The sequence below is a fragment of the Salmo trutta genome, chromosome 40 (assembly GCF_901001165.1).
Source record: "Salmo trutta chromosome 40, fSalTru1.1, whole genome shotgun sequence".
In the NCBI taxonomy this organism is placed as follows: Eukaryota; Metazoa; Chordata; class Actinopteri; order Salmoniformes; family Salmonidae; genus Salmo; species Salmo trutta.
This window is the reverse complement of record NC_042996.1, coordinates 22,359,717-22,381,281: the sequence shown is the minus strand read 5'-3', so window position 1 is coordinate 22,381,281 and position 21,565 is coordinate 22,359,717. Positions and strand designations below refer to the sequence as shown.

The window sequence follows — 21,565 nt, the reverse complement described above, 5'->3', positions numbered from 1 at the left end:
CTGGGGGGCCTACTGAGACACCCCTCAAATCTGGAGACCCCCTGTAAGAATAATATAAATATTTTCAGAGAACATTTTAAAGAGGAAACCCCACTGAAATTAAATGGCTCAATGTCACTAACCCTTTTATCTTCATAATAAACAATAACATATTCACCTTAAAACAACTAACAGTGCTCTTCCATAAAATATGATGTTCTTGTTGCTGATGTTTTTCTATTCATTTTGGCATGTTAGTTTTTCCATGCTTTTTCCATGCTTTTTCATGTTTTTCCATGCTTTTCCATAGACCCGTCAGATCTCTGTAAGGCCCACTAGGTGTTCTAGCTCCCCTGGATGAGAACCATTGTTCCACAGCCTCCTGTCCCATCCTCAGTTGAGGGAGAGCGATATTGTTTCAAACTCTACAACAAAGACCTGGAAGACTTTGAACAGGCATGGTTACACCCTGCCTTAGAAAAGCATTCATGAGTTTCATGAGGGAGGAAAAGGGACCTTAATCACTGCAAGTCTGTAGAAGATTGATACTTTAACTCTACGTGACCTGCTTGTAAAATACACTGTTTTTAGTAGTAGGACTCAAGGAGAGGATTTACAGTGTGTCATGGGTTCTCTCATATGATATTCTCTCCGTGTGTGTGTGTGTGTGTGTTTGTGTGTGTGTGTTTGTGTGTGTGTGTCTGTAAATGTGTGAGCATGTTTGTGTTTATGTCTATTTGTTTTGCGTCTGTGCCATAGTGTTCCGTGAACCTTGTGGACTCTGCTCCAGGATTCCTATGATTGGGTCCTACCTCTCTCATGGACACTCACGTTTTTTAGGGGAAGACCTGCATGTCGACATGATCAAAGAGTTCACATGAGTGGTGGCCTGCGGGTTACTGATTACTGTAGAATGGATGTTAGAGTTTCAGCCAATCAACATCCAGGATCCAAACTACCTGGGCTATAATGCCTCTTTAAGATAAAGGTTTGCTCTTCAACCAAAGTCCTGTCAGTGAAATCCTCTGCCGCTCTAACACATCTCTCCATCTCCTCGTGGGACCTCTGCTGCTGCACTGGTAAAAACTGGTATATTTGTATTTTTTTAATCAATATACTGTTCCTTGTGCTGGATAGTGTGTGTTGTACATAGTATGTTGACTGATTTGATTGATAATTGGTATAATGACTAGAGCAACAGGAGGAGAAAATGATTATGTAATGCTTAACCTGCATAGCAGCACTGACATTTGTGTACCTAAGAAAATGTGATTCTACCGGAAGGTTTTGATAATCACAGTAGTCAACCCCAGATCTTGCCGTCTGTCTGCCTGTAGGTCTCCTGGTTCACTCTACATTTACCTGTGTCAACTGCAGAGGTCATCATGAGTGTTGAAACTAAGGCGCCCCGGGAGCCTTGCTGCTCCAAATTGAAGGTCAGTGTTTTAATTCCTCAATTCATCTTCAGGGTATTCAGGGTAGTAAGGACGTATGCCTCCTAGTAGATGATGAAGAGAAACAGTCAAATTAGATGTACTTGCAAAGAAACATTTGGAACTTAATAGTGGTCCACACAGAACTCGCAAGAAGAACTTAACTGATGTCTCTTGAAAAATACGTATCCTGGAAAGAGAAAAATAAATGTTCAATAAGATGAAATAAGCCTGATTGAAGTACTGGCCAGACAGGCAGAAGCTAGGGAATAGTGCCATTCTCTAGTGGAAGCCTTATGTTCCACATAGGAATGAAGACGACTAAGTAAGTCAAGTATTGTAAAAATCATGTAAAAATCTTCCCAGCGTGAAATAGTTCCCAGTTCAATAATTGCATGTGCGTTTCTTTATGTGGATGGCTGAGTTCATGCAGATGTTTCTCTCTCACCCTCCCTTGCCCTAGATTTAACTATCTAACTAACAAATATATGCACTGTCAATCAAAAACGTAGTGCCAAAAAAATATCTTCTCACATCAACCCTTAGCACTTTGGTGCTCGAGTCCGGGTATTTATATGCTGACCTCATGCCTCCAAAAGCTTCTGATTGGTCAGTGTCAATACTCCTTGTCACCATTGATTGGCAGATGTGTGACGCATATGCGCTTGCCCACAGAATAGTTAGTTTTCCGAGTTTGATAGAAGGTGTGAGAGGGAGGCATCCTCACGAGCTCAGTCATTCACATGAAGAGATACGAGTTAAAATAAATCTCAAAGTGCCATGGTAAAGAGTGTCAATTGATCTCAAACACTGAGCAGAAGCATTCACGCTGAGAAATTTTACAGCATGACGTCACAATCAGAACAAGATCAGAACAAGATCAGAACGATTGTGAACTATTTCACGCTGGGAAAAATTTTACATGACAGCCTGGCTGTTATATTTGTTGCTGTTGTCTATGGCAAATGGGATTACAGTGATTGCGTAAACGTATTCCATGGACAGCCTCTGACCCAGGCCTTTAATTGTTTATTCTCTGTACAGCTCAGGTTCAGTCTTTTAGAAAAAAACACCAATGGCAGATTGACTAACAAAAGAGCAAACAAACTCTTAACTATATCTGAACTGAAGGGACTGAAGGGGAGGGAGGCCAAATAGGCAAAAAGGTGATGAAGCAGGAGGGGTGGAGGGGGGGGGGCAGATACAAGAGTTACATGTTTTGCTGTGTCATCCAACAGTCAGACCTGTGAAATGAGAAAGCAGTTTTTCATCCTAAAAATTTGGTTGAAACACGGTGTTTGTATTTATTCAGCCATACATACTGTACACACACACACACATTCACTTATAGATTCATTTTATTTTAACGTTTATTTAATAGATAAACAATAGATACGTACAGAAGTTATTCCCTAGAACTGACTGTTATGATGGTCAATAACCTGTTACTTTGTCTGTTATGAATCCATAACTTTAAAAAATAATAATTATTAAACCTTTATTTAACCAGGAAGGGCTCATTGAGATTTAAAATCTATTTTTCAAGAGCGTCCTGGCCAAGATAGGCAGCACCAAGTCATTACAAAAATTTCAGACAAACAACATGAAAAAATACAAGTTATCTCGTAAAAAACATAGAATTCACAAGAGTGTAACAAAATCAAAAACAGCAACTTAAAAACATTGACAGGTCAGGGAATCAGTCTCAAGATCTTTCATGAGTGATTTAAAAATACCAATCGGGACAAGTTTAAAAGTATTTTGTAAGGCGTTCCAAGACGATGGCGCAGAGTACATAAAAGCCCTTTTACCAAATTCAGTTCGGACATTTGGAACAGTTAGCAGGATAAAGTCCAGCGAACGAAGAGAGTACCCACCACATTTCTGAACAATAAAAATGGCCAAATAAAATGGTAGTAAACCCAAAATGGCTTTGTAAATAAAAGTATACCAGTGACTGAGCCTACGAGTGACTAGAGAAGGCCAGCCAACCCTGGTATACAAAGTGCTGTGGTTCGTAAGGGTTTTGCAGTTTAAAATACATCTCAAAGTGCCATGGTAAAGAGTGTCAATTGATCTCAAACACTGAGCAGAAGCATTCATATATAAAATATCCCCATAGTCTAGTAAAGGCAGAAATGTAGCTGATACTAGCCTCCTTCTGGCTTCAAAAGAAAAACAGGCCTAATCCCAATTTCAGCTTCAATTTTTTTGTAAGTTGTTGAATATGCAGTTTAAAAGAGGCCGTCATCAATTAAAATTCCAATATATTTATATGAGGTTACAGTCTTAATCTCAATACCCTGACAGGTAATAATAGGTGAAAAGTTCAGAAGTCTATTTCTTGCTTTAGAAAACAACATTAGTTAAGTTTTGTCAGTATTGAGGATAAGCTTCAATTGACACAAGGTATGTTGAACAGTATAAAAAGCATTTTGCAAGTTCTGGAAAGCTTTTGTTAGAGACAAGGTACAACAGTAAATAACAGTATCATCAGCATAAAAATGCGAAGTTGCGCATTTTGGACATTTTTGTCTAAATTATTTATATAATTAGTGAATAAGAAGGGACCAAGTACAGAGCCTTGGGGCACACCATTACAGACAGACAATTTAACAGACATGAGCACATCAAATTGAGTGCACTGAGTTCTATCAGTCAGATAGTTAGCAAACCATGCAACTGCATGCTCTGAAAGACCTACACTCGACAATCTCTGCCTTTAGTATAGCATGATCAACTGTATCAAAAGCCTTAGAGAGATCAATAAAAAGTGAGACACAGTGCTGTTTTTTGTCAAGGGCTTCAGTGATATCATTTAAAACCTTCATGGCTGCTGTAATTGTGCTATGCTTCTTCCTGAAGCCCAATTGGTACATTGATAAAATAGATTTAGTAAATAAAAACTTTTTTAGCTGTTCACTCACAAGGGTTTCAAGTATTTTCACCAGGTTTGACAGCTTTGAGATTGGCCTATAATTATTTAAAAGAGTTGGATCTCCCTCTTTTAAAAGTGGTAGGACAAATGCTGATTTCCAGATCTTTGGAATGTCATTACATTCCAGGGTTAGATTGAACAGATATGTAAGTGGTTCAGCTATGAAATCAGCTGCCAGATTTAAAAAGCAGGGATCCAAAAGATCAGGACCGGCAGGCTTTCTCTGATCTAAGGATTTCAGGGCTTTATGGACCACCTGTACTGAGAATGGCAAAAAGCTAAAAGTTTGACCAGCTCTCACTGGTTCATCCACACAGGGTTGTACAGGGACAGAGGAAACTGAATCAAACAGCCTACCAGATGATACAAAGTGCTCATTGAAACAATTCAGCATTTCAGTTGTCATACACAGCAACAAAGTCCTTCAATACACATGACGGTAATTCATTAACATTACTGTTACCAGACATAGACTTAATAGCCTTCCAAAACTTTCTAGGGTCATTCAGGTTATCAGTGGTAACAGACATAAAATATTCAGACTTGGCCTTCCTGAGAAGAAAAGAACACTTGTTTCGTAACTGCCTACAAAGAAGCCAATCAGCATCAGAACTTGATTTCCTTGCTTTAGCCCAGGCTAGATTATGTTTGTGAATAATACAAGACAGCTCAGAAGAAAACCATGGATTATCCCTCCCTTTAGCCCTGAACCTGTGGAATGGAGCATGTTTGTCTACTATTTGGGGGAAACCATCATGAAAGAATTTCCAGGCAGTTTCCACATCAGGGATAAGCTCAATCTTGCTCCAGTCAAAATAAAACAAATCATGAAGGAAAGCCTGCTCATTAAAACACTTCAAATGTATCTTAAGAATAAAGTGTGGGTTTGTCTTAGGAACCTTAGTATTTCTAACAGCAACAACAGCACAATGGTCACTTAAATCATTACAAAAAAACACCAACCACAGAATATTTATGTGGAACATTTGTCAATATCAAATCAATCAGGGTAGATTTTTCTGGGCATTTAAGAACTGAAGAGATATCAGTACATGGCTGGATGACAACACTTTTTTCAAATGGGCCAGAGTCTTGTTGTCTGTGTCTGGGTATTATTCGTTGCTTTAGGATTGTCTTGAACTACAGTAGATGTCCTGTCTTATTAACAATCAACTGAATATAGGACAGTGGAAGTGGTGTCAAACAATCCATACTCATGTTTTCCTGATCCTTCAATGTTGTTTTGTGTGCTCTGGATAGATTTAGGATGTCAGTTTACCCTTCCCAAACACCAACATTAACTATAATCTGGGAAACACAAATCTGGCCTCAGATCAACATCTAGACTCTAGGGACATTGCCTTCCTCTAACTCTGCTTTGTGTTTATTTTCATAGCTGTTCCTGGTTTCCCTGTCCTTTGTGTACTTTGCAAAAGCCTTCGGGGGAAGCTACATGAAGAGTTCTGTCACCCAGATAGAGAGACGCTTCGACATCCCCAGCTCACTTATTGGAGTCATCGATGGCAGCTTTGAGATTGGTAGGCCTAATGTCCTAAGTACTTAGTCCGAAGGCCTTGTTTGCCAGGGCCCAAAATCAATTGGTGATGTTTATTGTTCTACGAGAGGACATCAAACCCTGGTCCCTAGCCCTATATACTTGTCCTGAACATCTGACAGTGTGTAAGCAATACAGTTAAAGGGCTCCACCTAACCATACCATGTTTCTTTTTTGTCTTTTTATGTCATAAACATTACTCATTGGCTATATCATGGTTCTGTTCTTTCTCCTACCAGGTAACCTGCTGGTGATAGCATTTGTGAGTTACTTTGGGGCGAAGCTCCACAGGCCCAGACTGATAGGGATTGGCTGTCTCATCATGGCTGCTGGGGCCTTCCTCACTGCTCTGCCACACTTCTTCCAGGGACAGTAAGTCTACCTCTTATTTGGTTTATTGACTAGTTATCTCTAGACTGTTTATATTTGTGAATATTATATACATATAAATGAACATAAGGCGTAACAATAAAGAATTGAAAGAAAATCTTAACACTTCTAAAGAAGTGGTACAAAAAACAACAAAGAAAGGCTTGGGTATGAGGAAGGGATATGTGGCGTCTCAAAACCAATGTATCACTTTATAGAGGAAACATACATTTCATTTCTTTCCCATGCAGGTATGTATATGAAACAACCCTGTCACATACACCTGAGGAAAACACTACAGAAAGTATTCTGCCTTGTCTGGCCAACACCAGTCATCTGGTCATAAATGATCAGTCTACAGCTGCGAGTAAAGCAGGTAATGAGTTAATCACCATCACTACAGCATCAGAGTCTGGCTGCATCTGGGAACATAGTTCAATATATTATTCCTATGAATTTTTGTCTACATACAGTATTAGCGCCAAACCAGATGAGGCTAGTGGGAGGAGCTATATGAGGACGGGCTCAATGGAGTCCATGGAATGGAATTAATGGAACGGTATCAAACATATGGAAACCACGACTCGTTTCATTTATTCCATTCCAGCCATGACAATGAGCCCATTGTTCTATAGTTCGTCTATAGTTCTACATACCCGGGTTTGATTCCAGGCTGTGTCACAACTGGCCGTGACCAGGAGTCCCATAGGGCGGCGCACAATTTGGCCCAGCATCGTCCGAGTTAGGGGAGGGTTTGGCCAGGTTGGGCTTTACATGGCTCATTACACGGTTGTGGCGGGCTGGACTTTGGTCGTCAGTCGAACAGTGTTTCCTCCGACACATTGGTGCAGCTGGCTGCCGGGTTGGGCGAGTGTTAAGATGCGTGGTTTGGCAGGTAATGTTTCGGAGAACGCATGACTCAACCTTCGCCTCTCCTGAGCCCGTAGGGGAGTTGCAGCGATGAGACAAGATCGCAATTGGATATCACAAAAATTGAAAGAAAAGTTAAAAAATATAAAAAATTGCCCCAAGTTATTTTTTATAAAGCAGCATTGTGTATTCAAGACCATTTTACCCTTAGGGACAAGAAAGTTTATCCTAATTGTATGACTTTTATTCTGAATACTGGTCCTAGGAACCCAAAATTGTGTACTTTTTTGTTTTGGTACTAGCCCTAACACACCTGATTTAAAGCAAAGGATTGATGAGTGGATTAGTTGAATCAAGTGTCTTATTGCTAGGGCAAAAACAAAAATATGCACACCTTTGAGTCCCCAGGATAAAGAAACCGTGTTTTGTGTTCCCACAGCGTGTGAGAAGGAGGCAGGCTCGTCCATGTGGATCTATGTATTTCTGGGTAACATGCTGCGTGGGATTGGAGAGACGCCTGTCATGCCTTTAGGAGTGTCCTATCTGGACGACTACGCCAGAAAGGAGAACACTGCCATCTACCTTGGTTAGTAAAACACTTTTCAGGTGTACCGTATCAACATTGCAAGGTAAACCTCTTTTTGTAGCATTCTGCATCTCTTCAACCTCTTCCATACCACATCGCTCCCGGTTGAAGTTTCCCCTAGACGTAGGTCTAGGATTAGCTTCCCCTACTCAATCCTAAACTTAACCATTAGTGGGGAAATGAAAACTGACCCAAGATCAGCATCTTGGGGCAACTTCACTCAACACCTACCACTTGTATTGTGTAAACCATGGTTCGAAACAACCTCTTCAGGCATTCCATATCAAAATCTGCCATCCTACAAATACTGGTAGCTGATTTAGATGTATCAGCTACAGCAAACCATATGGCAAACGAATATGGCCAACCTACCTAACTTCAGTTAAATCTATTGTCTTTTCTGTTGCTTGCTGCTTGAACTGTATCTGATCAACTCTCTCTGTCTCCTCTGCCTCAGCGTGTTTACAGACTGTTGGCATCCTGGGGCCTGTATTTGGCTTCATGTTTGGCTCCTTCTGTGCAAAGATCTATGTGGACATTGGCTCTGTGGATTTAGGTAACCGACCCTTGAATTAACAAATCGTACATTGTCTATTTTATGTGAGCTAGGATGTATTTATATGTACACATCAATATTGTATTTATGGCGGAATATGTGTTACTAATAATCATGTTGCATTTGCCTAATTTTATTAGTTACTAAGTTGTTAATCCATCTATTTTGGTTGAATCTGAAGTTGATTAACTTCTATGATGTTGCTAAATCGTGTCAGAGGGTAGTTGTTTGTGTGGTTTGTTTGCAGAATGGTTTGGTCATCTTGGTTTATTGGTTGGGGCTTGTTGGGTGCTGAAGGTCATTTCTCAACATAGAGACATTTAAATCTGATTGCATTAAGAGAATAATTATCCTATCTATCTAGAACAGTATATTTTTATCCACACAGCAAATTGGGCAGTGTTCACAATTGTTGATTTTTCTAATTAACATTTCTAAAGTTAATTCAGGAGTTAAATTAACTCTGTACGAGTTAAATTAACACTCAGTGGTGTAAAATAACCCCAGTGTTGATGTTAATAACCAGTGTTGAACCAAAACCACACCCATCATTATCATATTTCCTAGCATGCTCTATTACAGGGTGATTTTTAGAATTGTTTGTTTCAATTTTTATATTTTTTAAATGTACATTGATTGATTAATTAACTTTATGCAATGCAAATATAAATAACATGCATTGTTCTAAACTAATCCAGTCTTTTACTTGGACTTATTTCACCCGTTACTGAAATGGTTGTTCAAGTTTAGATGCCTTAGGTACTGTCATATCTTTATTTTCCCAACCCTGCCAATCATGCTGGATGCAGGTTGCGAGTGAATAACAATTCCAAATGTTGGATATTCTCATTCTGGCTGGATTCCAATAGGAATTACACATGACTTTGCAAGCCAGCATAATGTGACTTGCGGACCTGAAGTGGCCTGTAAACCATGAGTTTCAGGCCACTGTATTAGAGTAAAACTAGGCCTTATGAAATACAGAGTATACAAAATATTATTTCATACTGTTCTTTCCATGATATAGACTGACCAGGTGAATCCAGGTGAACGCTACGATCCCACATTGACGGCACTTGTTAAATCCACTTCAATCAGTGTAAAAGAAGGGTAGGAGACAGGTTAAATCATTATTTTTAAGCCTTGAGACAATTGAGACATGGATTGTGTGTTTGTGCCATTCAGAGGGTGAATGGAAAAGATGTAAGTGCCTTTGAACAGGGTATGGTAGTTGGTGCCAGTTTGTGTCAAGAACTGCAATGCTGTTGGGTTTTTCACACTGAACAGTTTTCCGTGTGTATCAATAATGGCCCACCACCCTAAGGACATCCAGCCAACTTGTCACAATTGTGGGAAGCATTGGAGTCAACATGGGCCAGCAGTTCTCAATATTGGGAAGGTGTTCTTAATGTTTTCTGCACTCATTATTGTAGTGTGTTAAAGAATTTGATTTTAATGAAAACATATTCACTTTGGATCTCACTTGCTGATGGCCACAAGACTGACACTGAATGCAACAACCATGTCTCTGTCACTAACAAATACAGTCATGGGTGGTACCTACTCGAAAGGCACAATGGAAAATATGCAAACAAGACTTTATACTAAGCGAAGTGTTAATTTAACACTGAAAAGTGTGGCCCCGTATAGACACTGGAACAGTGTTAAATGTAAGAATCGGTGTTTATTCAACTGGAGACTTAGCTGTGTTGTAATGATGGTCCTTAGAGAGCTAAGATTACCAGGGATTTCTATAGAGCTAATTGAGCCATGGAGCTGATTCTTCACATTTTAAGCATTACTTGATAACATTGATATTGATATTATTGCTATTATGTCAGATTATAATGGAATATGAATTCAGCAGCCCAGTTAGTTATTTTAAGGCAACGGCTGATCAACTGACCCTGTTCACCCTCATATTCACTCACATCTGTATCTCTCTCCTACCCACAGAGAGCATCTCCATCAACCACAAGGACTCTCGCTGGGTGGGGGCCTGGTGGTTAGGCTTCCTGGTATCTGGCTTCCTGATGCTCCTGGCTGGGATTCCATTTTGGTTCCTCCCCAACACTCTGGCTAAGCAGTGCAAGAGCCCCAGCAAAAAGAAACAGGAGGACATACAGGCAAAGAACTCCTCTGACACCCCAGAGGAGGAGCAGGGCAGTTTCCTACCAGAGGACAATACTGAGGAGGATGCACCACAGCCTGTCACCATGGCTGCCATGGCTAAAGGTATTGTGGGATTGATTCCATTTAGATTCCGAGTCTCTTCACCTAGCTTCAGAGAGGGTGGGATAGGTGTTGGAAAAAGTAATGGCTCCACCTTGCCCAAAGTTGTGTTTCTGCTAACTCACCTTCATCAGTCCAATACTTTCAAATCTATGATCCCAGAGTTGTTAGGTGCTGGGTTAAGAAGCTAGTGACTAATGGAACTGGGGCGTCAGAATTCTTGCATTGTCCTCAATCATTGATGGACATTACAGCTTAACCCTGATCCAGAGTCTGACCACTGACCCTTAACAGACCCCTAACCCCTGACCCCATTTAAGCACTAATTTATGTGAGATATAGGACCAAGCGTTGCTCAAGACTGACAACTTAGTGACAGTACAGAATCTGACTACAGCCAAATGATTACAAATACCACATTCCATTGACCACATTTCATTATATGGTGGATACTGTACCTTATCTATGACATTATACTAGAGTGATCAATGTATTTTTGAACATTTGATTTCCCTGCCTCCAACTATTTTGATGTTACTGAATATTACAATATGCCTTTCTGAATGCTTTCTGAATTGTGTTATTTCTTGTTATTTCCAGATTTTGCGCCGTCCCTGAAAAGGCTGTTCAGCAACAAAGTCTACCTGCTGATCATCCTGACGTCCGTGGTGGCATTCAATGGCTTCATAGGGATGATCACCTTCAAACCCAAGTTCATGGAGCAGGTCTACGGGCAGTCTCCCTCCAAGGCAATCTTCTTGATAGGTAAGCTACAGTACAAGAGGCACACACACAGACACTTTCTCTCTCCTTCACTCAGAAGAATGCCGAAGCCATGTTGCCATTGAAAGAACATGTGACTGAGATAAACATGACTAAAAGTGTGTGCATGTGTGGGCGGCAACTTTAAACTGAAAGAGCACTCTGTACTGTTATTAGATAGTACAGTAGCTAACCTGATTACTCACCACCACTTGTCAATGAGTATCTAGCTCATATTGTACATGACTGTCATGCAACACTTTTCCCACACAACTTATACTCTCAGCAGTAACGGTGCATTTAAAATACTCTGCTATGCATTAGTTATACACATGCTAGACATTATGAATCATGCTGATACACATGTATCCATCTATGCTCAACTACTTTCCTGACAGTCTTTACAACTCTTTCAATTTAGCCTGTTTTATGTTTTAAAATGTGATGCATGGCAAATGATTTGATCACTTTTGGGAGAATAAAGTACTACAAACTTGACTTGACTTGTCTGTCTCTGTCCAGGTTCGATGAACCTGCCTGCGGTGGCAGTTGGGGTCATCGTGGGAGGCTTGGTGATGAAGCGATTCAAGCTGAGCGTTCTGGGAGCAGCCCGACTCTCCATCATCTCCTCCTTCCTCTCCTTCTGCTTCCTGCTCATCCAGTACTTCCTACAGTGTGACAACTCAGAGGTGGCTGGCCTCACCATGACCTATCAAGGGTAAGTACTGTAGTTCATGCAATATACAGTGCTATCAGAAGGTATCCACAGCCCTTGACTTTTTCCAAATTTTGTTAGGTTACAGCCTGAATTTAAAATTGATTACATTGAGATTTTGTGTCACTGGCCTACACACAATACCTCATAATGTCAAAGTGGAATTATGTTTTTCTAAATTTTTACAATTACTTGAGTCAATAAGTATTCAACCCCTTTCTTATGGCAAGACTAAATATGTTCAGGTGTACAAATTTGTTTAACAAGTCACATAAAAAGTTGCATAGACTTACTCTGTCTGCAATAATAGTGTACCCCACACATACAATTAATTATCTGTAAGGTCGCTCAGTCAAGCAGTGAATTTCAAAAAAAGATTCAACCACAAAGACCAGGGAGGTTTTTCCAATGACTCGCAAAGGGCAGATATTGGTAGATGTGTAAAAAAAAAAAACAACACACATTGAATATCCCTTTGAGCATGGTGAAGTTATTAATTACTCTTTGGATGCTGTATCAATACACCCAGTCACTTCAAATATACCGGCGTCCTTCTTACTCAGTTGCCGGAAAGGAAGGAAACCGCTTAGGGATTTCACCATGAGGCCAATGGTGACGTTAAAACAGTTACAGAATTGACTGGCTGTGGTAGGAGAAAACTTAGGATGGATCAACAGCATTGTAGTTACTCGACAATACTAACCTAATTCACAGAGTGAAAAGAAGGAAGCTTGTACAGAATAAAAATGTTGCAACAAGGCACTAAAGAAATACTGCAAAAAATGTGGCAAAGCAATTCATTTTTTGTCATGAATAACAAACATTATGTTTGGGGACAAATCCAGTAAAACACATTACTCAAGGACAAACCTAAAACATAAGGCTAAATCTACACTGTAGTTGCTTACCAATAAGACAGTGAATGTTCCTGAGTGGCAAGACCCGGTTGTCTAGCAATGATCAACAATCAATTTGAAAGAGTTAAGAATTTTGAAAAGAATAAATGGGCAAATGTTGTACAATCCAGGTGTGAAAAGCTCTTAGAGACTTGGCCAGAAAGACTCACAGCTGTAATCACTGTCAAAGAGGCTTCTACAAAGTATTCACTCAGGGGTGTGCTTTTTTCAGGACCCTGTCTTTCAAAGATAATTCGTAAAAATCCAAATAACTTCACAGATCTTCATTGTAAAGGGTTTAAACACTGTTTCCCATGCTTGTTCACTGAATCATAAACAATTAATGAACATGTACCTGCGGAACGGTCGTTAAGCCACTAACAGCTAACAGACAGTAGGCAATTAAGGTCACAGTGACACTAAAAAGGCCTTTCTACTGACTCTGAAAAACACCAAAAGAAAGATTCCCAGGGTCCCTGCTCATCTGCGTGAACGTGCCTTAGGCATGCTGCAAGAAGGCATGAGGACTGCAAATGTGGCCAGGGCAATAAATGTCAATGTCCTGTGGCAGACCATGGGGTTTGGTCAAGATGTTTACCCAGATCAGACACGGACAGAGAAGGATTAGCTCAGTTTCAAGGGTGTTTATTTAAATAATAGTTCAAAAAAGAAAAGGATAGGTCTCCCCCATGGGACCCTCTCCGGGACACCGTCTTCTGGGCTCCGGGTCTTGCTGTAACCTGTTTGGCACACAAACTCAAATTCCCTCGTTTCCGCTCGGGCAACGTCTCCAACTACACGGAAGTCACCTTACTTCCCCCATTCCCCATGTGTGCTGCCCTTCTGGCAGCTTTATGGGCCTTGCACAGCTAGTGAGCAATCCGCCCTTGATAACTCACCAGCTCCCAATCAGCCCCAAGCAGTCATGGCTGGGGAGCCCGTCGAGACCTGGCATGTCCAGCAGATGGAGCCCTCGCCTCGTGATGTACACTCCATCTGCTACCAGGCCTCGACGAGTCTCCCCCTGGTGGCTGACCTGCTGTACGCCACACACCCCCCCCCCCCCTAGCTCTGTCGGGGAGGGGAAGGGACTGTCATCAGTGCAACGTAGGTCTCCCCTCTCGATAGAGCATCCGCGTTTCCATGCTTCGCCGCTGACCTGTGCACAACAGAGAAAGAGAAGCGTTGAAGGAACAAGAACCACCTGGTGACACGATCGGCCCCTAGTCCCGTATCACATGCGTTAGTCTGGACCACCATCGGCACCTGGAAATTGGGCGTTACAAAAATCGGATGGGAGCACAGCGCTTCCTTCAGACTGTTGAACGCCGCTTCTGTCTCGTCCGTCCATTTCACTGTGTTCGGGAGGCAGGCCCTGGTTAGATCGGTGAGGGGGGAAGCTATAGCCGCAAAGTTGGGGATAAACCGGCTATAGTATCCTACCAGTCCCAGGAAGGACTTGACCTGTGTCTTAGTGCGTGGAACAAGCCAGTCACGCACCGGGTGAACCTTCCTGTCCTGGGGCTTGACGTTCCCCCGTCCGATGAAATACCCCAGGTACTCCACCTCCTCGAACACTAGCTTGCATTTCTTGGGGTTTGCGGTCAACCCAGCTTGTCTGAACGCATCCAGCACCGCCTGGAGGTGCGTCAGGTGCTCTTCCCAACCTTGGCTGTGGATGATGATATCATCCAGATATGCCGCTGCGTACTGCTGGTGGGGTCGAAGCACTCTGTTCATCAGCCGTTGGAATGTGGGCGAGACTCCGTGGAGACCGAATGGGAGCACCCGGTACTGATACAACCCGTCTGGTGTCGAAAACGCCGTATTCTCCCGGGAGGAGGCTGCCAAAGGTACCTGCCAATAACCTTTGGTCAGGTCAAGGGTGCTGATGGACCGGGCCTTTCCCAATCAGTTGATGAGCTCGCCCACCCTTGGCATGGGGTATGCGTCGAACAAGCTGATGTCGTTCACCCCCCAGAAATCGTTACAGAAGCAGAGGCTACCGTCCGGTTTGGGCACCAACACGATGGGGCTGCACTATGCACTGTGGGACTCTTCCACGACCCCCATCCTCAGCATAGCCTCCACTTCCTGTTTCACGGCCTCCCTTCGGGCCTCCGGAATCCGAAATGGCCTTTTTTCATACCGTTTCCCCGGGCCGGGTACGGATGTGATGTTCAATGAGGGTCGTGCGGCCCGGCTTCTCGGAGAAGACCGCCGTGTTCCGATCGACGAGCTCCCTGAGTTCTTGCTTCTGGGCCAGGTCGAGGTCCTCATTGCTCGGGACCTCCACTGGTACCGTTGGCGTCCTGGGTCCCGACCATAACACGGCCAAGGCTGTTCTCTCGTGCCACTTCTTCAACAGGTTCACGTGGTAAATCTGTTGGGGTTTCAGTCTCCCCGGTTGCCGTACGCGGTAATTGACAGGTCCCAGCTTCTCGACCACCTCGAATGGTCCGTGCCATGTTGCCAGGAACTTACTTTCGGCCGTGGGGATTAAGACCAACACCCTGTCTCCCACCTGGAATTCTTGGGGCTGGGCTCCCCGATTGTAGACCCAACGCTTAGGCGCGTTGGGCCTTCTCCATATGTTCCCTCACGACTGGCCATATGGCTGTCATCCGCTCCCGCATCGTCTCCACGTGCTCTACCACGCTGCGTAAGGGGGTCGGGTTGGGCTTCCCACACCTCCTTGGTGAGGTCCAGTGGGCCGCATGGCCTCCTCCCATAGAGGAGTTCGAACGGGGAAAACGCAGTGGAGGATTGGGGTACTTCTTGGATTGAGAACATTAGGTGGGGTAGTAGCTGGTCCCAGTTCTTCCCATCCTGCTCGATGACCTTCTGCAGCATCTGTTTGAGCGTTTTATTAAAACGTCTGCGGGTGAAAAACGGAGGTCCGGATCTGCTTGATCTGCAGGAGGGCACACAGCTCTTTCATGAGGCGGGACATAAATTCCGTACCTTGGTCTGTCAGGATCTCGTTCAGGATGCCGACCCGGCTAAAGAGGTGGAACAGCTCCCGGGTGATTCCCTTGGACACCGCTGCCCGTAGGGGAATGGCCTCGGGATACCGGGTGGCATAGTCCACTATTACCAAGATGTACCTGTGTCCTCGTGCAGTCTTTAGCAGGGGTCCCACTATGTTCATGGCGATGCATTCAAAGGGCACCCCGATTATTGGCAGAGGGACCAGAGGGTTTCGGAAGTGTGCTTTCGGACAATGCCACCAGCCATACTGCTCGTTCTGTGTGTGATTTCCTGCAAGACAGGAATGTCAGTGTTCTGCCATGGCCAGCGAAGAGCCCAGATCTCAATCCCATTAACTTATTTGGGCTAGGTGGGATGTGACCATCCCACCTGCGGGACACACTATTCAACAGCCAGTGAAATAGCATGGCGCGAAATACATTACAGCAAAAATCTCACAATTTCATTTTCTCAAACAATCAACTATTTTACACCATTTTAAAGATAAACTTCTCATTAATCTAACCACATTGTCCGATTTTAAAAAGGCTTTACGTCGAAAGCATAACATTTGATTATGTTAGGACATAAGCTTCACAAGAAAAACCACACAGCCATTTTCCAAGCAAGGACATGCATCACAAAAAACAAAAATCCAGCAAAAATATTCACTAACCTTTGATGATCTTCATCAGATGGCACTCATAGGACTTCATGTTACACAATAGATGTGTTTTGCTCGATAAAGTTCATATTTATATCCAAAAACCCCATTTTACATTGGTGCGTGATGTTCAGAAAATATTTTGCCTCCAAAACTGCCAGTGATCAGCACAACAATTTACAAAAATACTCATCATAAACGTTGATAAAATATTAAACTCTTATTCAAAGAATTATAGATAAACATCTCCTTATTGCAACCGATGTGACAGATTTCAAAAAAGCTTCACGGAGAAAGCACACTTGCAATAATCTGAGAACGGCGCTCAGAAAAAATACATCAGGCAAATCCGCCATTTTGGAGTCATCTAAAATCATAAATAGCATTATAAATATTCACTTACCTTTGATGATCTTCATCAGAAGGCACTTCCAGGGATCCCAGGTCCACAATAAATGTTGTTTTGTTCGATAAAGTCCGTAATTTATGTCCAAATACCTCCTTGTTGTTTGCGTGTTCAGTAAGCTACTCCAAATGTAGGAAGGCGCCAAAAATTTCACGATGAAAGTTAAAAAAAGTTATATTTACGTTCGTAGAAACATGTCAAACATTGTATAGCATCAATCTTTAGGGCCTTTTTAACATAAAACTTCAATAATATTCCAACCGGACGATTCCAAAGTCTTGAAAAACGTTATGGAGGACTGCTACCTCATCATGTGAATGCGCGTCAATGAACTCATGTCATTTTCTGAGTCACCAACTTCCCGGCCTTCTTGTTCGCTCTTTGTTCACTGCAAAAGCCTGATACAAGGTTCTAAAGACTGTTGACATCTAGTGGAAGCCTTAGGAAGTGCAAAATGAACCCTAAGTCACTGTGTGTTAGATAGGCAATGACTTGAAAAGACTACAAGCATCAGATTTCCCACTTCCTGATTGGATTATTCTCAGGTTTTTGCCTACCATATGAATTGTTTTATACTCACAGACATTTCAAACAGTTTTAGAAACTTCAGAGTGTTTTCTATCCAAATCTACTAATAATATGCAAATATTTGACTCTGGGCCCGGGTATTAGGCAGTTTACTCTGGGCACGCTTTTCATCCAAAATCGAAAATACTGCCCCCTATACCTTAAAAAGTTAAGCAAGTCTGGGACCTGTTGTATCGGAGGGTAAAGGCTAGGGCCATTCCCCCAGAAATGTCCGGGTACTTGCAGGTGCCTTTGTGGAAGAGTGGGGTAACATCTCACAGCAAGAACTGGCAAATCTGGTGCAGTCCATGAGGAGGTGATGCACTGCAGTACTTAATGCAGCTGGTGGCCACACCAGATACTGTTACTTTTGATTTTGACCCCCCCCTTTGTTCAGGGACACATTATTCCATTTCTGTTAGTCACATGTCTGTGGAACTTGTTCAGTTTGTGTCTCAGTTGTTGAATCTTATGTTCATACAAATATTTGCACGTTAAGTTTGCTGAAAATGAACACAGTTGTTGCTGAGTTCATATTATTCCATTTTGAATTCAGGCTGTAACACAACAAAATGCGGAAAAAGTCAAGGGAATACTTTCTGAAAGCACTGTAAAGGTTAGGGTTAGTTCCTCTCCTGCCTCCTGCTCATCCAATACTTCCTAAAGTGTGACAACCCAAGAAGTGGGTTACCAAGGGTAAATACTGTAGTTCATATTGCGTAAATAGAGTAAATGAATTTGTAGAAATGTAATAGCTGGAGACTTAGCATTTATAGAGTGATTCTAAGAGAAGGCATGAAGCACAGTGTGAGTGTGCCTCATCAAATATTATATATGGATTGCTACAAAATCAGATTTTGCTTGACTATTACTATTGCTACTGATTTAGATAATATAAGATCAATAAAATACAAACTTTGATCTTTGTCTTTGTATTCATTATCGTTGCACTGCACTGCCGTGTAAAACAATAAACACAATACATTGTCACACTTTTGACTCATAGCTACATTGTTACCTTTATCCCCCAGGGCTACAGAGGTGTCTTACCAACAGGAGAGCTTGCTGTCTCAGTGTAACATGGGCTGCTCCTGTTCCCTGAAACACTGGGACCCTGTGTGTGCCAGAAATGGCATCACCTATGCCTCCCCCTGTCTTGCTGGCTGCCAGACCTCCACAGGCATAGGCAAGGAGATGGTAAGACATCTCATGACTAAATGTCTAAATGTGTTCTGAGTTACTCTCAACTCCTCCTGCCTTGTTTACTAACACATACATCTCTCTGTTGTTACAGAAGTCTCTGTTTCCATAGGGACAACATATGAGTGTAGAACTCCAGTGAACACTTCGAAATGTTATATACTATACCACACAATACGTTGTGTGTAGTACTGGGCTGGAGCCAAAACCTGCACACCCTGTGGGTCAAACCCATAACCAACTTTGATGAATTTAAAGTCACTGTTTCTCCTTCTGTTTTTCCACCTTCTCCTTCCTCTGTTCCACAGGAGTTCCATAACTGCACATGTATGCAGGAGCTGAAGGTGGGGCTGATGGCTCCACCAACCAACATGTCCGCCATCTTGGGCCAGTGCCCCAGGAAGAGTGACTGTGACAGGATGTTTAAGTTCTACATGGCTGTCTCTGTCCTGGGGGCCTTCGTCTCTGCCTGCGGGGGCACATCTGGATATATCGTCCTGCTCAGGTAAGACAAGACAATAGGATGGATGGAACTGCCCAGTGGTGGAAACAGTACCCAATTGTCATATTTGAGTAGAAGTAAAGATACCTTAATAGAAAATGGCTCAAGTTAAAGTGAAAGTAACCCAGTAAAATACTTCTTGAGTAAAAGTCTAAAAGTATTTGGTTTGAAATATACTTAAGTATTGAAAGCACATGTAATTGCAAAAATATACTTAAGTATCAAAGGTAAAAGTATAAATAATTTCAAATTCCTTATATTAAGCAAACATTCCAACACTCAGACATGATTCTGAGTGTCTGCCAGATCAGAGGCAGTAGGGATGACCAGGGATGTTCCATTTTCCTGTCTTGTTAAGCATTCAAAATGTCAGGGAAAATGTATGGAGTAAAAAGTACATTATTTTCATTAGGAAAGTAGTGAAGTAAAAGTTGTCAAAAATATAAATAGTAAAGTAAAGATAACCCCAAAAACTACTTAAGTTGTACTTTTTTACTTTAGACAACTCAAACTGCCCACCTGTGATTGGAATCACTTTTGTATTATTTTTGTTTGCAACCTTTGTTTACCCTCAATATGTTGCTTTTGTTTTGTTTCAGATCTATACACCCCGATTTAAAATCACTGGCTCTTGGGATGCATACATTGATAGGCAGAACTCTGGGTAAGTAAGAGAAGTTTGTTGAGGGTATGAACAATCTTAGAACCTTGTGGAACATTCTCAAAATGTTCTATTTTCATTCAATTTCTTTGGTTGAGGAACTTGAGAAAGTAAAACACTTCAGTAACTTGTGTGTGTGTTTGCAGGTGGAATCCCTCCCCCTATCTACTTTGGAGCTTTGATTGACAGGACGTGTCTGAAGTGGGGATTAAAGCGATGTGGGGGTCAAGGAGCATGCAGACTCTACGACTCACTAGCATTCAGGTACAGTCAACTGAACTCAACTGATAAATGAATGGATGGATGGACTTTATTATAACCTCTGTCCCTTCTCTCCCCTATAGAATAACGTTCCTGGGTCTGGTCTATTGTCTATACGGCCTGGCCAACGTGCTGTGGGTGGTGCTGTACCTGCAACTGTCCAAGCGGCAGAAGAAGTTGGAACTGCTAAGCCAGGCCAAGGCTACAGCCCTGGAGGCCAATGGGAACAACAATCCCAATGCCATGGTCAGCATCTTTAAGAACAAAGATGACCTGGACAGGGACAGTGAGAGCACCATCTGAGATACCAAAGAGATTTCCAAAACAAATGGTTTTCGATCCTGTATTGTGCCATGCCCATGATCCACCTGAAGTGTGTTGGGTTATTTGGTGACTTGTCAAATGAACAAGCACATTTTTTGCCACAACTCGGTACAGTCTTAAGCCAAGACCCAGTACATTGGTAGGAATTGGTCGCTATTTGTGAAACTGATTTTGCTGCTAGATCACTTCGACCAAAGCCCTGATATCTTTACCATCCTCTCAATGTTATTAATGCAGTATTCAATATATGAGATCCCAATGAAGTATTCCTCCCATATGAGTTCATTATGAATAGTTTGCCAACCACAGGCCGCACCCATTACATGTCTCTATCTCCCCCTTTTCCATCTGAAGGACCCTTGTACATACTATAAACAAAAAACCTCTTACAAGTTCTTTCCAAACTTGATTTCTGTCCTATTTCCATTTCTCTCTTGTTATATACAGTGCCTTGCAAAAGTATTCAGACCCATTGTATTTCTTCACATTTTATTGTGTTACAAAGTGGATTAAAATTGATGTAGAAACATTTGTGGGGTCAACAATCTACACAAAACATGTGAAGCAACGTAATAACATGAAACTATACGTGACATCAACAATGTGAGCACATGTGAAAACATGATCTCATGTTAAATAAATGTGACAACAAGGGGATGCAAAATGTCAGTATAATACCATGACACCTCACTGTTGGATTTGAAATTTTGAACATTGAGATATTAAAGACATGATAGATCAGACGCATATTAGATTAAGGAGATCTGTAGAAAGACAGAGTGGCTGTGGAATGTGCTGGGTGGATGGGAGGAGATCAAAGGATTGCTATAGGGGAGGCAGATGGACATCTGTGGATTAGGCGAAGGAGGGGTTGAGGTCAGGAGGTGAGGTCAGATCCCACGAAGGGAGTAATAAGAGTTTAGTATCCTGTTACCCTCTTCCTGTGGAACCATAAGATGTAAGGATTGGAGAGAAGGAGGAGTGTCTTAAGTGGGATATATATATGTATCTGTGATGGTGAGAAATGTGTGGCTGTCTGAATTACAGCTGTAAAGAGCCTTTTTTAAATATATATTATTTCACCTTTATTTAACCAGGTAAGCTAGTAGAGAACAAGTT

The 21,565-nt window shown here is 42.1% G+C and overlaps 1 protein-coding gene and 1 long non-coding RNA gene across 2 annotated transcripts; one reads left to right on the top strand and one right to left on the bottom strand.

Moving 5' to 3' along the window:
- Window positions 1–851: 851 nt before the first annotated feature.
- Window positions 852–20,977, top strand: slco1d1 (solute carrier organic anion transporter family, member 1D1). The gene is made up of 15 exons (XM_029742669.1): window positions 852–1,058; window positions 1,317–1,415; window positions 5,747–5,888; window positions 6,145–6,277; window positions 6,526–6,650; window positions 7,584–7,730; window positions 8,188–8,286; window positions 10,243–10,521; window positions 11,119–11,283; window positions 11,803–11,998; window positions 18,530–18,695; window positions 19,007–19,203; window positions 19,800–19,864; window positions 20,008–20,125; window positions 20,206–20,977. Exons 2-15 carry the CDS (start codon window positions 1,365–1,367, stop codon window positions 20,423–20,425), a joined length of 2,103 nt encoding a protein of 700 aa, XP_029598529.1. The 5' UTR covers window positions 852–1,058; window positions 1,317–1,364; the 3' UTR covers window positions 20,426–20,977.
- LOC115180519 (uncharacterized) lies at window positions 1,330–1,939 on the bottom strand. Its single transcript, XR_003873097.1, has 2 exons — window positions 1,578–1,939; window positions 1,330–1,477 (listed from the first exon to the last, which is right to left on the bottom strand). It is a non-coding gene; the product is annotated as an uncharacterized LOC115180519 (long non-coding RNA).
- Window positions 20,978–21,565: the final 588 nt, after the last annotated feature.